This window comes from Micropterus dolomieu, linkage group LG10 (assembly GCF_021292245.1).
Source record: "Micropterus dolomieu isolate WLL.071019.BEF.003 ecotype Adirondacks linkage group LG10, ASM2129224v1, whole genome shotgun sequence".
Classification (NCBI taxonomy): Eukaryota; Metazoa; Chordata; class Actinopteri; order Centrarchiformes; family Centrarchidae; genus Micropterus; species Micropterus dolomieu.
Genome location: NC_060159.1, coordinates 60,254 through 76,626, shown reverse-complemented (window position 1 = coordinate 76,626; position 16,373 = coordinate 60,254). Strand labels below are relative to the sequence as shown.

General features: G+C 40.4%; 2 protein-coding genes across 2 annotated transcripts in view; one reads left to right on the top strand and one right to left on the bottom strand.

Moving 5' to 3' along the window:
- The window catches only part of ddhd1b (DDHD domain containing 1b), a 24,244-nt gene extending 13,668 nt beyond the window's left edge, over window positions 1-10,576 (bottom strand). The window contains exons 1-8 of the mRNA XM_046060973.1: window positions 9,443-10,576; window positions 8,628-8,804; window positions 8,292-8,420; window positions 6,171-6,318; window positions 5,965-6,074; window positions 2,055-2,161; window positions 1,398-1,654; window positions 1,059-1,134 (exon numbers count right to left, since the gene is read on the bottom strand). Of these exons, the coding sequence (XP_045916929.1) occupies window positions 1,059-1,134; window positions 1,398-1,654; window positions 2,055-2,161; window positions 5,965-6,074; window positions 6,171-6,318; window positions 8,292-8,420; window positions 8,628-8,804; window positions 9,443-10,193 (1,755 nt within the window). The 5' untranslated portion in view covers window positions 10,194-10,576. The remainder of the gene's footprint in view (window positions 1-1,058; window positions 1,135-1,397; window positions 1,655-2,054; window positions 2,162-5,964; window positions 6,075-6,170; window positions 6,319-8,291; window positions 8,421-8,627; window positions 8,805-9,442) is intronic.
- A 424-nt stretch (window positions 10,577-11,000) lies between these two features.
- The window catches only part of cgrrf1 (cell growth regulator with ring finger domain 1), a 14,289-nt gene continuing 8,916 nt past the window's right edge, over window positions 11,001-16,373 (top strand). Inside the window, exons 1-3 of the mRNA XM_046060975.1 lie at window positions 11,001-11,196; window positions 13,554-13,690; window positions 14,281-14,458. Coding sequence (XP_045916931.1) covers window positions 11,093-11,196; window positions 13,554-13,690; window positions 14,281-14,458 — 419 coding nt within the window. The 5' untranslated portion in view covers window positions 11,001-11,092. The remainder of the gene's footprint in view (window positions 11,197-13,553; window positions 13,691-14,280; window positions 14,459-16,373) is intronic.

Here is a 16,373-nt window from a genome sequence, read left to right as displayed (position 1 = left end):
AGGGTTTGTAGTCTGAATCAGAGGCTTTTTATTTTGAATCAGAGGGTTTGTAGTCTGAATCAGAGGGTTTGTAGTCTGAATCATAGGGTTTGTAGTCTGAATCAGAGGGTTTGTAGTCTGAATCAGAAGGTGTGTAGTCTGAATCAGAGGGTTTGTAGCCTGAATCAGAGGGTTTGTAGTCTGAATCATAGGGTTTGTAGTCTGAATCAGAGGGTTTTTAGTCTGAATCAGAGGCTTTTTAGTCTGAATCAGAGGGTTTGTAGTCTGAATCAGAGGGTGTGTAGTTTGAATCAGAGGGTTTGTAGTTTGAATCAGAGGGATTGTAGTCTGAATCAGAGGCTTTTTAGTTTGAATCAGAGGGTTTGTAGTCTGAATCAGAGGCTTTTTAGTCTGAATCAGAGGGTTTGTAGTCTGAATCAGAAGGTGTGTAGTTTGAATCAGAGGCTTTTTAGCCTGAATGAGAGGCTTTTTAGTCTGAATCAGAGGGTTTGTAGTTTGAATCAGAGGGTTTGTAGTTTGAAACAGAGGGTTTGTAGTCTGAATCAGAGGGTTTTTAGTTTGAATCAGAGGGTTTGTAGTTTGAATCAGAGGGTTTGTAGTCTGAATCAGAGGCTTTTTAGTCTGAATCAGAGGGTTTGTAGTCTGAATCAGAAGGTGTGTAGTTTGAATCAGAGGGTTTGTAGTCTGAATCAGAGGCTTTTTAGTCTAAATCAGAGGGTTTGTAGTTTGAATCAGAGGGATTGTAGTCTAAATCAAAGGGTTTGTAGTTTGAATCAGAGGGTTTTCTAGTTTGAGTCAGGGGGTTTGTAGTTTGATTCAGAGGGTTTGAAGTCTGTATTAGAGGATTTATTTTGAATCAGAGGGTTTCCTAGTTTGAATCAGAGGATTTGTAGTCTGAATCAGAGGGTTTGTATTTTGATTTAGAGGGCTTGTAGGTTGAGTCAAAGGGTTTGTAGTTTGATTAAGAGGGTTTATAGTTAGAGTCAAAGGATTTTTAGTTGTAATCATATCTAGGACACAGATAAAGATATGAAGAGTCCAACACTTATCAACGTTACCTTGAATTTCAAGGGTGGAACGGCAACACAAGACGATGTCTGCAGACCCTGGAACTGATCCTCCAAATCTCTCAACCTGGGATATATGAATATTATACATAGATTAAAATTACTCCAATGTAAGGCAGTTACAGCTTACCACTGATAGGGACATATTTTCCTAAAACCTCATGCAAGGAAAAACACAAGTGTAAACTCAATCAGTGTCATTATCCAAAAGTTCAACTCCCTGTAACCAACTGCTTTTGCAATTTTGGTGACCATAGGTAGTGCAATTCTGACAGAACAGATGTAGAGTCAAACTCCTCACCTGTTCCAGGACAACAACCTGGGTAGTACCTGAGGCGTGTGAGTCTCAGCTGCTCCTGAAGGTGGCGCTCCTCATCACTCGGCCAGCGGACCTTTGTCTCTTCCGGGTCTGGCGCCTCTTGATGATGAAAGCGGACGGGGTCCCAGCCTGTCATGATGTCGAAGGTGATGACGCAGCCCAGCGAGTGCGACACTATGGACACCTTCCCGTTTTTCTCAAAGTCTGGATTCCGTGAGCAGAAGAGTGAGTACAGACGATTCAGCTCCAGAGTCAAACCCCTGGTAATCTACATACACACAAACACACAACAAGTACACAAGTAACACACATATACACATTTGTGAGGTACTTGCCTCTTTAACTTTAATTGTGTCAATAAGATTCAGGTAGATTTGGTTATGTTTGATGCTTCAGAGTCTTGTTTAATCATCTATTATTTTACAGTCAGGCAGTAGACCATAATTCAGTCCTATACAGCCATGTTGGATTAAAACAGCTTAGCCAGGATTTAGTTATGCCTGAGGGGAGTTGATTTGGAGTCATGGGACTATCGCTCCCAAACTGCCAGCAGGATGTCAAAGTGCAGCAACACAGCTATGAGGAGACAGAAGGAGGCTGAACTTCAGGCTGAATGTGTTTCTTGAAGGGAAGTGGAAAGCAATCGTGCAGTATAGTCTTAGTGTCACCTCATCTCTATACAGAGGGCTGGTGTAGTACATGATGTCCATGGCGCTGCTGTTCAACATGTCTCTGAGACCTCGCACTTTGTCTGGGGTGATGGAATCCACAGTGTCTGGAGGGAGAATATACAAATACATCACATATATTTTCAGGTATTCAAGTTTGAACCATTACAAAATTTCTAAGCCCCGTGCGTTTGGAGTCTGTATGAGTTTCTAACTTTCTGCACATGTCAGTGGACCTCCTGACTGAACTGCAGTGAGCATTTTACAGTCCATAAAAGTGTCACTTATCTGCCAGGACCTGATATGCAGACCAAATGTCACATCATTTGTTACGCAGTACGTCAACAAAGCATGACGAAGAGAGTACTTCTATTCAATTCAATTGTATTTATATTACAGCAAATCATGACAACAGTTATCTCAGAGTGCTTTTCATAAAAGAGCAGGTCTAGACCGTACTCTGTGATGATATTTACAGAAACCCAACAATTCCCACCGAGAGAAAACAAAGGAAGGAACCTTGAGCAGAACCATGGCTCAGGTTGGTCAGCCATCTGCCTCGACCGGTTGGGGGCGAGAGAACTCAAAAGTTGTCAAATAGTGGTCAGATATTTCACAGATTTCAATACCATACAAGGTCGAGGGTGTGGTTAAAACAGTGAGTCAGTTTGTGAACACTTTGAGAAAAGCCAATTGAATCTAATTGAAAGATTAGCGCAGTACTGAAGCAGTCATTCTCAACGTCCACATGAATATTAAAATCCCCTACAATAATAACTTTGTCCATTTTAAGGACTGAAGTTGACAAAAACTCTGCAAATTCAGATAATAATTCAGAGTACGGACCAGGTGCTCGGTACACTATAACAAAAAGAATTGGTTGCAGTGAGTTCCAACTTGGGTGCGAAAGGCCAGGAACAAGACTTTCAAATGAGTTATAGTTTAGTTTAGGTTTAGAGCTGATTAGTAGGCTAGAGTCGAAGATAGCTGCAACTCCACCTCCTCGGCCTGTGCCTCAAGGAATGTGAGTATTAATATGACTGGGAGGGGTGGATTCATTTAGGCAAACATATTCTCCATCACTCAGCCAGGTTTCAGTAAGACAAAATAAATAAATATCATAATCTGATATTAGTTCATTTACTAGTACACCTTTAGAAGAGAGAGATCTTATGTCCACATTTAATTCTCCTATTCTTTTGCGCGATTGCACTTGGGATTTTAATTTTTATGAGGTTTTTATGCACAGCTCCTCTTCTGTTTACCTTTGATTTAAATAATTTCAATGGTCGGGGGGCAGACACCCTCACTATAGGATTTTGACTAACTGCTGAAATGGAGGAGCAGAGAAGTGTGTTAGACTGCGACTCTGCCTCCTGGTCTCCTTCAGTTTCCATTCCTGGACCATGGCGGAACACAGCAAATGCTTGAAAAAGAAAAGGTTTGGCTTAGCTTCACTAAGAAAGACAATGACACAGCAAAACGCAACACCTGCAATAAGGACATTTGGTGCAAGGGAGAAAGCGGCTCCAACATGACGAAGCATTTACTTCAACACGACGTGAATCTGAAGGAATGCTGACAATGCCAACATCTCACGCTTAGGTATAAAACACAGGTGAGCTGTCCTTTCACTTTAGTCATGAAGAGGAAGAGGAGCAAGGAGGAGCGCTGATAAGATTTTGTTGAAGAGGTTACATCCATTACGGTTGATTTCAAAATATGTTATTGATATCTGCTTATTCACAGCAATATCCATGGACTTCAGCCTTTTTGGTATTTTCCTGAGTCGTAGCTCAACAGCTGACAGATCACTGATAATTCCTTATCAGAGAGTCATTTATTTTATAAATTAAGGGGAAAAAAAACTTTCTGTTAAAGTTGACAGTTGGCAGATTATAGCTTAGAATATAGGAATCGGAACTGAGATTTGATAAGGACAATCTGAATCTGAATCACTGTACTCATATTATATAATTATTATCATACTATTATTCTACTAATAGACTCTAGCTAGTTACTTATCTATTTAGTTACAGGGGTATATGTTACATAGGTGATGGACACCATAATATTAATAGCAGCAGAAATAGATAATCTAGGGGGAAGGAGAAAAGTTAACAGAAAAACAGAAACAAAAATAAAACAATAATAATTAGGTTATGAGTTATTATTATTATTATTATTATTTTATTTTTTATTTAACCAGATGGTCTCATTGAGATTTAAAACCTCTTTTTCAAGACTGACCCGGCCAAAATAGCAAGATATTGACCATGCACAGTTACTAATACGAACACCAAGAACACGCACAACAACAAAGAATAATTAACAAGACCCTTACGATACATAAACAAATGACATTAGACTACTTAAAAGTACAGTTTTAGGATTTAGTTATTTTAAAAGCAGTGACAACACTTTATAACATCTACTCCCAAGTCTTTCATATGGTGTTTAAATTCACCAAATGAGAGAAGATTTTGCAACTTCAAATCAGTCTGCAATGTGTTCCGGCTGGATGGGGCAGCATAACTAAAAGTCTTCTTACCAAGTTTCTCACCAACATTTTGACTGTTGTTTAAGCGTTTTAAGTTTAAACTGACAAAACTATCCAGATCTGGCACATCACGTCACTACCTCATTTTGTGAAAAGGTGTATGGAAACACCCAGTAGCTCAGTCAATAAGTCACCTACTCTGGAGATCTGAAGTTCCAGGATTCAAATCCCCAGATGACAATCACACTGAGTATAAGGTCTCCATTTAATTTGGATCCCGTGATACTTTCTTATTTTTCTCTGCTAAAAAGTGTGCAGCTTAAACTTTAAAACTTTGAAACACAAAATGTTGCAGGTGGGTTGAACATTTCACCCAGTAGTCATATAATACATATAATACATAATACAGCTACATATAATGACACTGTCTGATCTCAAGGTGATGCTGTAAAGTTTGCGTTTCTGCAATTATCACAAAGTCCAAATTCTTTCATTACTTCAATCTCTCAAGTCGTCTGCATCTGTTCTTCTCCTCTGAAAATTTCAAATGTTGTGTTTTTCACGACTTGCTTGGATCCTAATCATTGTCGCTTATGGCTATATTTTATTTATTTATTTTTCTTTCACCTCAGTGGTTTTTAATTTATTTTTCTCTGTTCATATTTTTCTGCCTCATCTTCTCAACCCCCCCCAGTCAACACTCCCTTCTCTCCCTCTCCTTCCTCTTCAGAAGGGAAGGGAAGGAAGAAAGGAGGAAAGAAAAGGAAGGAAAAGAAAAAATTAATTTGTAAAACTTGTGAATTTGCAGTTAACGGCGTGGCGGTGGTGTGGTGGCAAAGTTAAACTCTTTACCATGACACAGGAAGTTGTTGTGACTTCACTATACATGCTCAGATCTGACCCAAATTTTACATATGTGATAAGAGTCCCACCCTGAACACATCCAATGTTCAGTGGCACATGTATCATTTTCAGATGTACCCATTTCTGCACCAAATACACTGATTAGACACTGATGGATAACAGCGATGATATTTAAATTTTTTTATCAAAATTATTGCTAGGGACAATTCAGAAGTCACTGACGAGTCTTGAATCTGAAATCAATAAGGGGTTTTATCTCTTCTCTTGTGCTCGCTCTAAAAGCTGAGTAATGTGTGGAGCAATGTTGCTGCTTGGGCAGAGGACTCAACCATATCATATTATTTTCAAGGGCTTTAATGCATGATCATTCATATTTTTTTGATAAAAAAATCTTTTTGAGATTCAGGGCTTTTTCAAAAAGTCCCATGAATAGTGTAACCAGGCATTTTACCTGCCTGTAATTTGAACACATTTAAGGCAGAGCAGCCAACCAGAATGCCACTTCAGATTTTGTTTTGGATGGCCGTGAGCTGAGGTGTAGCATACCTCCATCCAGAGCCAGTTTTGACCTCCACTCCACAGGAAGGAACTCAACATGCTCCGTGGTGCGATCAGAGAAATGCTTCTCCTCCATCTTTCTGGCAGCGTCTCTCATCCTGCACACCACCAGAGACAAAACAAGTACTTCAGTAATGACTTTGATTCCTTTTTCAGTTCTCTGTGCTCCCACCGGAAACCTCTCAGTATCTCACATGCTGGTATTCCTGATGATGCGTCCCTGGTCCATCTTCTGGCCGATGCCATGCACCACGAAGACGATGTGTGTGGTTTCAGGTGGGGTGTCCTCAGGTGCTGCTTCCTCCACGTATCCCCGATGGAGACGCGTCCCGCTGCTGGAGGCTGACGATATTAGAGGGAACATGAGTTCAGTCTGTTTTCTGACACTACCAGCTACTGACTACTAAAGTGGTCAATACCATTTTATATAACTTTTCTGAAATCCCCCAAAGCATCCCCATCATCAACATTTTTTTATTTGTCCCGTTTTGCCACAATACAGCATCATACAGCAGTTAACTGTAATGTCAAAAGTCACCAGGTAAACAGCACAGTTACCCCGTTAACAAAGTTATGTGCGCTTGCATCGATTGGCCAATACAGTGCTGTATCAACATTATGGCCTCATTGCAAGCCTAAACGCAATTTCATGTGAGTGCAACAGCATCTGTATTTAATACGTTTGAAAGGAAGGTGCAAACTGCCAAGTGTTGCGCAGAGATGGCAGCTGTTATCCTTGCCAGAAGGAGACACGGCTATAATGAAAGAAAATGTAGAGAAATTAACAATATTAGATAATATTATTCTATATCCAATGTATTGAAATACAATTATTTTATTTTATTTATTCGATGGACTATATGAAATGAATTGTTTTCTTTTGTATTTTCCTTTAGCGTTGGCAATACTGTTGTATTAACATTCATGCCAATACAGCAAATTTCGTTTCGACCTGACTTGTTGCGTGGCGCTGTGGAGAGTCCCCAGCTGCAGTAGTGCATGGATCACGTGTAAAATCCACCAGCCAGAGGGAGCGATCACAGCGCACCGGTCGTAATAGCGACACAAGCCATTGTAGGTATGGGAGAGGGAATGGGGCGTTGGGGGGTACCGGGACAGGAGATCGCAGAGCGACCGGGCACGGTGTGGACGGTTGGTGATTGTTCCCTCTGGCTGGATGAAGCACGATCTGTTGCCATTTCCTCGCGTCTGGGTTAATCCAGCATACTGTATCTGTTTTTGCTGGGGTTTCCCAAAGCAGTTTTTTAGGTGTGCTGTCCCAAGTACTTGGTACATACGATTTCCACGTACTCAGGATGCACTGAATGAAATAAACCAAGGTTTTTACACAGTGGCTGCTCTCCATGGCGAAAACCATTAAAAGACACAAAACCCTCCTTTAAATACTGCCACCTCCATTGTGTTTGCTCCTGTTGTCATCTATGCAATAATTCTTAGTAAATCACCCATAACAGGTACTACATTTGCACATGCAATATTTTAGAATGCACACACAATTTAGTACTGTTTATTTGGGATGTTAGTAAATCAGGTTCTATGAATTTCCGAAAGGACAAATAAATATCAATCATCTATAAACGTACACAGCTAATCCCGTTACCGAGGTGGGGGGTGGCGCTGCCAAGCAAAAGTACTTAAACGAAGCATCGATGAATCAATGAAATAATCTATAGAAGCTTCGACTACTAAAATCATTGTTATATGCAGCCCTACTGCTGAGTTTTCCAAATGTACCTTTTAAATGCTCTGAGCACTACAAATGACTTTCTTTGTTATTTAGTTGAACTGAGCCTCCGATGTTATTTTCAGCTCAGAAAGGCATCTGTGGCCAAACAAGCAGCAGCAGTAAACCACTAACTAGTGGAATGGATGTGTGTAAAGTGACACATTTGTTAAGTCAGACCAGCTGTAAGACACTGTCATGCAGTACACTGACTCATGCTGTAGTTTTACTGTTTAACAGTTGTAGACATCCCATAGACTGTATATAAGAAAGGGTTAGGTGGTTAGGGTTAGGGTAGGGACATCCTCGAACAGACTAGCATTTTACCTAGCAGTTACTGCTTTAGATGCTAAAAATATACAACAAACTACTAACGTTACCCAGAAGCCCGTTATTTCTTAACACAAATACTGCTCACGGACTGCAGCGACCTCTATTTTTTCAGTGTAAATACATCTAAATGACATCACAGACACATGTCAACACTGTTCACCTGGTCGCTGATTTGCTAAATAACACTTTCCATCAGATCTCTTGTGTTTGTCCTGTGCTATTGTTCCTTTATATATACCTTTAGAGAAGCCCAGTTTCTGAGTAACGGTGCGTGCAATCTTGGAGGTGGTGGCGTCACTGTACAGGTACACCTCATCCACACTGTGCCAGTCCACATGACTTCTGCTCAGCTTCAGGCTGTGGATGGCTTGGAGACAGCCACAAAGTGATTAACAGCAAGTGACACACTTTATGCAGCATAATTAATTTACCATTCCCCAGGGTGTGTGTGTGTGTGTGTGTGTGTGCACTTCAAGACCATTTACAAAAGTCATGATACAGACTGTACACACACACACACATCTTAATCCTCTTTGTCTGTCACACATACACAGAAACACATGTCTACATATACCATCCTTGCTGTCCACTGTGGTGGTCACCATCTCCATCTCGTAGGTGTCCCTCATCTGTTGCCCTCGGAAACGGGCGAGGTGCTCCATCTCAATGAGGTCACTCTCATCCTCCTCCAGGGGAAGCCACGTTCCATCAACGAACCACTGACCCCTCATCACAGGAATGCGGTCTTGCTCTGAGGGACAGAACATAAGTGGTAATACAACACTGATATCAAAGACAGAAAGAAGGAGATCACTGGGAGGATGTTTTTAACCTGTTTCACCGTCCTCTTTAATGTCTTCAAAAGCTGTATTAGTAGTTAAATTTATGCAGTAGCAGAAATAATACTGATGCTGCTGAAAGTATCCAACAAGCTATATGCTGTATCACAGCTGCAGATTGGTCAGCTGTTCAGTGTGCGTGTGTTAGAAACACAGTTTTTCCATATTTCAAATAAATATGAATAAAAACATCCACCAGTATGTTTAGGCTGCTGCTCACCAGGATTTATATACATGTGACTCATTCATATACCTTTTACAAGACACAATTCATCCATCAATCAATTAGTCAATTGACAACAGTTTGAATAAATAATCAATTCATTATTGAAGTCATTTATCAAGAAAAGCTTCTCCAATGTGAGGACTTTATCTCATTGTAAGTGACATCTGAAGACAGCAGTGGTGTTGAGAATAGCTACTGCTAACTGAGTGCTGGTGTTGGTGTCACAGGTGGTGCAGGCTGGTAGTGCTGATGGTACTGATAACAGTGATGCCATGGTAGATTAAGACCTGTATCAGGATGGACATAAATCATTGACATGCTCACGGTTCCAGTAAACAGGGTAGCACTCCTTCTCCCTTATATCCACTTCGTACAGCCCCCCTCTGACACACACTGCCTCCACGCTGTTGCTCATGTCGTCCGGGTCCTTCATCTCCTCTGACACCGAGCGCCGTTGCCCCCCGCCCCGCTGCACCGCCGACTCCGCCCGGACACTTCCACTGTCCAGCGCCCCACTGTCGCCGGACCTGGTTGCCTCCTTCCCCTCGGCCTCGCCGGGTTCGACAGGGCGTTTGACCTTGTCGGGGTTTTGCTCACAGAATCTCCGATAGACGATCTCGATTTTTAAAGAGTCGTGTCCGACGAATGGCTTCCACGTCCGCTTGTCCTCTTTGTAAAACCACCGGACCTCCTCCGGCCCCAGCTCCGCGACGACCTCTCCGCGGTGCCTAGAGCTGTTGGACCGTATGCGCTTCTTGGCAGTCACATTCCCGTCACTTTCGGTGTAGTTCGGGTCGATGGAAAGATACGATGAGCCCGTATATTCCTCTCCAGCCAGGCCCAGCATCATGCCATCCTGAGATAACCGACGCGAGTCCCGCCTTAACAGAGGCAGGTGTCTGTCCAAACCGGGCTGCGCCGGGTTCCCGTCCCCGGCAGCGGCCACGTCTCCCACCGGAGTGTCGTCGTAGCCGGACACAAACACATCGTTTGCCATGTCCCATTCACTACTGCTGACAGAGTTATTCTCCGAGCTCTGCTGGCGGATCGTCGGTGTGTCCTTCATACTGCTCATGGTTCACGTTATTCATTTAACAATATATATATATATATATATATATATATATATATATATATATATACACACACCCACATATGTACACTCAATACATGGAAAGGGTGTAATAAAATCCACGATGATACCGCCAGACAATTAACGTTATCCCAGATTAACGGCGTCTTTCTCCCCAGCTGGTCACATCTGTGTGCCGAATTGTTCAGAGCCGTTACATTATAGCTCCAGATTTAAAAACATTGACTGCGACCTCCGGCTATCCTGCCGGTACACTCCCTCGGTCATGTTCCCGTTTTTTCGTGAAAAAGTAAAAAATCAATGAACGGTTTTAGCTAAAATGGTCATCTCAGCCGCTCCATAGTGGCAAGGGGACGACGACAACATTTAACTTCCTGTTCAAACATTCAAAATAAACTGGAGGAAAAAAGTGGATTTTAAAACTGCAATATATTAGCAGAAAGTAAAGTATGTAAGAGAGATATATATTGAAGGATAAAAACAACTGTTCAAGTAGTTTGTATTGTTGTTTACTGTGTATTTTTAATAAATAGCTTGCAGCCATTTTTACTATTTAATTATACACTTTTAATTTGAAGGCAGGTTCACCATATAATTAACATGCATGTGTTCTAGCTTTCTCGGGCTTAATGGATTTAAGGTATTGGCCTAAATACAAGGAAAAGTAACATATTTAAAATAAACATGTTCATTTAAAGTGGTTATCGATATGAGGTTACAATAAAAATGTTAAAAACTTAAATTAGGCCAGCATTTGCTGTTACCTTTGTATACCTTTCAGGCCACCGTAGTTGTTCCTGAGGAGTTATGGCCGTCATGGAAAGTGTTTACCAGAGGATCTTTTAATAACTTGGCTTAACCTATGACATAAATGATAGCAAATGGCAGCGGTTTTCCTGGTGACCCTGTATGAGTACTCCCCACTGTTTTATATCAGCGTGGTGTCTTTGTGTTTTGTTGTTACCGCCGCCATTGTGCTCGGCTGGTGAGTTAGTAGCAGCTGCTACATTACTATTTCCTCATATTACCGACATGTAACCCTGAAACCTCTTCTTTAATAACTCGCACGTTTACTGCAGCATAATACGTAATATAGCACCGAATCCTCTGACGCAAATTCATAACATCGCTGATGTCGAAACATATTTGGGCCAATGTAAGAAAGTAAGCTGTTGTTAGACACGCACACACTGTATCAAACAGTAGAAAAGCAACGTCGCTGAAGTTAGCTTCCGATTCGGCACTTAAGTATAAATTAATTTAGGATGCTGAGCGACCGTTTCTCCGTTTTTTGCACCTCTTACTGTTGTGAAAGCTGTTACGCATTTTAGGCAAAGCCTTAATGCTGTCTGAAACACTCAAAAAAATTATTTTATTTGTGAAAATGAAAAAAGGGCGATTTCACTCCTTTTTTCACATGTAGACCACATTAGACCAGGTCCAGATCCAAAACCACTATGAGTAGAGCTCTCAAATTTGGACTAGATTGTCCCACAGAGGCTAAAGTTTCAATCAAATATAGTTTCAGATTTGTGAAAATGCTTTAAAGGGCGATTTATCTGCTTTTTTGTAGACCACATTAGATCCACTATAAATAAAATCTATAAAAAAACACTATACCTAGAGGTCTCAAATCTGGACGAGATTGTCCCACAGAGGCTAAAATTTCTTTAAAACATGAAAATAAAAAAAGGGTGATAATTCAATTTTTTTTTCACACCAAGGGACCTGGTCTTGCAGCCTTTCTACAGCTCTTCCTCTGATTGGTTAGTACTCCTTTCCTTTGCCAATCAGAGTCAGAGTAGGGGGCAGGATATGAGGCATATTTTGAGTCTCTGAGTCTGTCAAAGTCCAAAGCCTTCATTATGCAAATAAATAAGAACATATTATATATATAGTATAGTATAACACTTACATGTATAAATGCATTGATTACTGTAATGGAATGTAACTGAGTACATTTTGTACTTTTGTTGTGGAGTATATTCACAGTGTGGTAGTACTTTTACTTAAGTAAAGGATCTGGATAATTATTTCACCTCTGATTATGTTTATAATGTGTTTATATATTGTATATATTATGTATTTAGTATATACTAACTATAGACATCAACTACAGGCATCAACAGAGAGATTGCAGAACCTCCACTGTCCGATACATCCAAATAAAACCCAATATTAAGACATTAAGGCATCGATTCTGCTCATTTTTTAGGTCTAGGTACACAGTTTGGCTTGATCTGGTTTCACTCTGTAACAAACTACAAAAAATACGTAGTACTACAAATGCAGCTAATTTATGATGTTTATTTACTGTAACTTTAAGGTTAGCATAAGCCACAACCTTATGCCAATAATGCCTCAACCATGGAGTGTTTTTGCGGTTGTGTCCATTCTGCTGACATTGCCTGAATGCATCACAAATAGCAGGACATGTGATTGGATGTTCAGCGCGGGCAACCAGGTCTACTTCATGGTACATTACAAAGTTTTTGCAGTAGCCCTTTATAGTATTTTCACAAAAGGAATAAAAGTTTAATAATCTGAAACTGTGTTAGGCATAGTGGTTTTGGATCTGGACCTGGTCTAATGTCTACATGCTAAAAAAAAAAAGGAAAATAGCACTTTATTGCATTTTCACAAATGGAAAAAAGGTTTCACATATCTGAAACTATGTTTAAAAGAAACTTTTTTTGAAGGTTTTTCAAATCTAAAAAAGTGTTTCAGACAGCGTTAAGGCTTTCTCTAAAATGCATAACAGCTTCGGTCACTCGGCAACGTAAGTTAACTTATACTTAAGTCCCCTTAAGTTTTCCCTTAACTGCCCAATCGGAAGCTGCGAATCGGAAGCTAACTTCAGCGTCATAAAAAAGCACAAGTCAAGAAAAGACCTGGGCTAGATTAACTGTACATTTGCAACAATGCCTTAATGTTATACGTTCTAGGTGGGGTTTGTCCTGAAGGTGGCGCTAGAAAAAGGTTTTGTTAGATTGTGAGAGATCGTGAAAAGGAGAAACCTCAGGGAGAGGTTAAAGTGGAAGGGTTCATGAATATATTCACACGTTGTCATGGCAGTCTGCACAATCAGTCTGAACACGGCTGGTGTACAAGTCAAGTGAATTTTACAACAATGTAACCAACAGCTGTCGAGACTTTCTCTGGACCAGAGTATTGGACAGAGTCAACAGAGAGGCAGAGTTTTGTAATCAGTGAAGTCAGTTGGTCTGATTTACGAAAGATGTTTCCTGTGTGTACACCTCTACGCTTTCTAAATCTTTAGAAGAATAAGTGGGATGAGCGCAGAACATAATTCTTTTGTGCACTCGGCCTCCCGTCCTGCAGGTTTGGCTTTGATGTCCCAGTGATCCTTCGCAGCTCTGATGAGACAGCGTCTATCCTACCAACCCCTGATAAGCAAATGGTTCAGGTGACCAATCCTTTTGCCCTGGAGATGGGCTCTGGGCTGGCATCTGTCACTGGTGAGAACAGTCGTAAAGCACAGGGTGGAGGGAGCCGGAGTCTCCGTCCGCTACTGCCAGTGAGGCATGTACTCGTGGGGAGAGAGTGGCGTAAAGCAATGTTTTACGTTTTGTAAGATAACTGAATACAGCTCTTATATATGCATGTGTAACAGTAGTTCAAAAGTCTGAATTTAGTTGCTTTATTTTTTATTTCAGCTCTGATGTTAAGAAACGTATGTTTTGTAAAAACTATACTCCTTGTTGCTGTTATGAATATGATATTAGTTTAAAAAGTCAGAAGAGACTGCTTTGTTTGGGGGAGGGTAGTGAAAGTAATTTGGTAACATAACATAATTAGTTACTTTTATCACCCAGTAGTAAGTAAAGGAATATACCACTTTTATTTATATATATATATATATATATATAACACTTATATATCATTTCTTTTCTGTTCTGCAGTTGGAAGCATTGTTTCTCCAACTATAAATGTGCAGGGCTATAAACTCCTGCCTCCACATGTCCTGTATATATATATATATCCAGCCTGTATATATCCAGTATTAGCCACATAGACCATGATAACATTAGAGAACACTCCCTTGCAGATGGGGTGTCATTGAGGCCTTGCTGTCTGGAGCCCTGCGTGCTGAGCTGTTTCTGGGGCTGTGAGGTCAGTGCCCTGCAGGGAGGGCTGCAGGCCCACCAGCATGGCCAGAGGCTCAACACCCCCCAACATTTCCAGGATGCCCTGCACCTTCGCTACCACCACTGCCAGAGCTTCCAATATCCTTTAGAGTGCTAATAAATACTTTCACTGCAATAATATTCAGGTTAACATCACCTTTTCTGACTTACCATCCCAACCTCACCCCTTGCTCTTCATAGATTTAATCTTGTCTTTTTGTAAAGTGTCTAAGCATACACAAAAGCATTTAATAAAGGGGATCTTTATTGTTATTTAACAAAGCATGGCACCAGGAGAGTGCTTGATGCCAGAGCACACAAGATATTTCCTGTTAACATAAACTGATACTAGAGCCCAACCGATATGTGTTTTTGGAAGCCAATGCCAATATTAAAATGAAAAAGAGCTTATTTATGAGCTGATGTTTTGATTTTGAAAATTATTTGGATAGCAGATCCCTTTCCTGTATAAACTACACTTAGAACAGGCCGACATTGAAAGCTGTTCTATATGTGGGCTATAATACCTTTACTTAATGGATTATGTTAATAAAATGGATTACAGTCTCAACAACTGAACAATCGCACATCAATAAATATTTGCTGCAGGAAGGTGCAACTTTTTCAGCCATCTGTAAACAGAGAGCGTGAGAAAGAATAAGCATGTGTATTTTACCTTACACGTAATCTGCCCTAATAACTACTTTCAATGTAGCATATTCACATGTACTTTATCCCTGTACCAGCACTCTTTAATTCTAACCAAAGCTACGAGTAACCATTTCTCAGCCACCATCTCGCTCTGTGAGCGAGTCGTATATGATACAGTGAACTGCTGTACTGTCAAGTACTACATGACTGTCTACAACTAGCACTTGCAACTTTGAGATTTCATTTAACTATACTTACAAAAGAAATGGAATGCCATAATACATTACACATTTAACAAGTTTCTACTTGCTTTTAAAGAAATATCTAATAGTAATAATATCTAGTTTTTTTTTACATAATATCTAACTATATGATAATTAATGAGGACTCTCCATTCACAAGTTGAAAATAGTATAGACTACTATATAGCTTCCCACTAGTATGCTGCAGTATTAATTCCAGATGGACAAAACAGTGGTATCGTTTTTGTGTATTGTTTTCATTCATTAAAGTATTGTGCAAGAAAAATGCTCTTAAAAAAACTATAACTACAAAGTTTCACATTTGAAAGAGGAGCTAGATAACGTTGTCTGGCAGGAAGCTGTGTTAGATTCTTGTTCAGTTCACATTTATTTACATGTCCCTTCTGGTTTAATCATTTCTGACACACCAACTGTAACTACAACTACAAGCAACTCGCAAATATATTTAGAATATGTTAAACTCTATATTTTAACGGCTCATTAACGTTAGCACTCTTCCACTGATAAACACGGCATAAGCTTTGTAGCTAATTTAGCAACATGCCGCGTTATCTGCTGTAAGTGATGTTAGAGAATATTTAGAGGTGATGAACTTGGGAGAAATGATAGGACTCTTCCCTCAAACTGTTTCAGAAAGAAATCTGCTGTCACTTCTGTCAGCAGCGTAGTCTCCAACACCCAACTACTGTAAAATTCAACATAACGTTACTGCTGTGAGCCGGGAGGAATCCAAAGAAGGTTAAAGTCAAGGGCAACTGGACTTGGTTGAAGATACTAGAAGACGTTTTGTTTTGTCCCTTATCTAAGAGTTCCCCTTCGAGGGAACTCGAACTGCGTCGGTTACGACACTATGGGAACGCCTCTAGGCGAAGCAGGTCTGAACGTGAATGAAATCACTCCAATCCTATTGGCTTGTTGCTAGAACGGTAAGGTGTGACGGAATAACCGGAGGAGTATAAAGCACACCTGTACACACTCATCATTAGCTTTTTTCTATTCAGCAGGCGCTCTGTATGTTGTTTGAAGAAAGCTCCAGTCCTACAAGCAGTATGTCTTACCTGAAGAAGAAGTCTACCAGCATGTCCGGCAACCAGATGTAC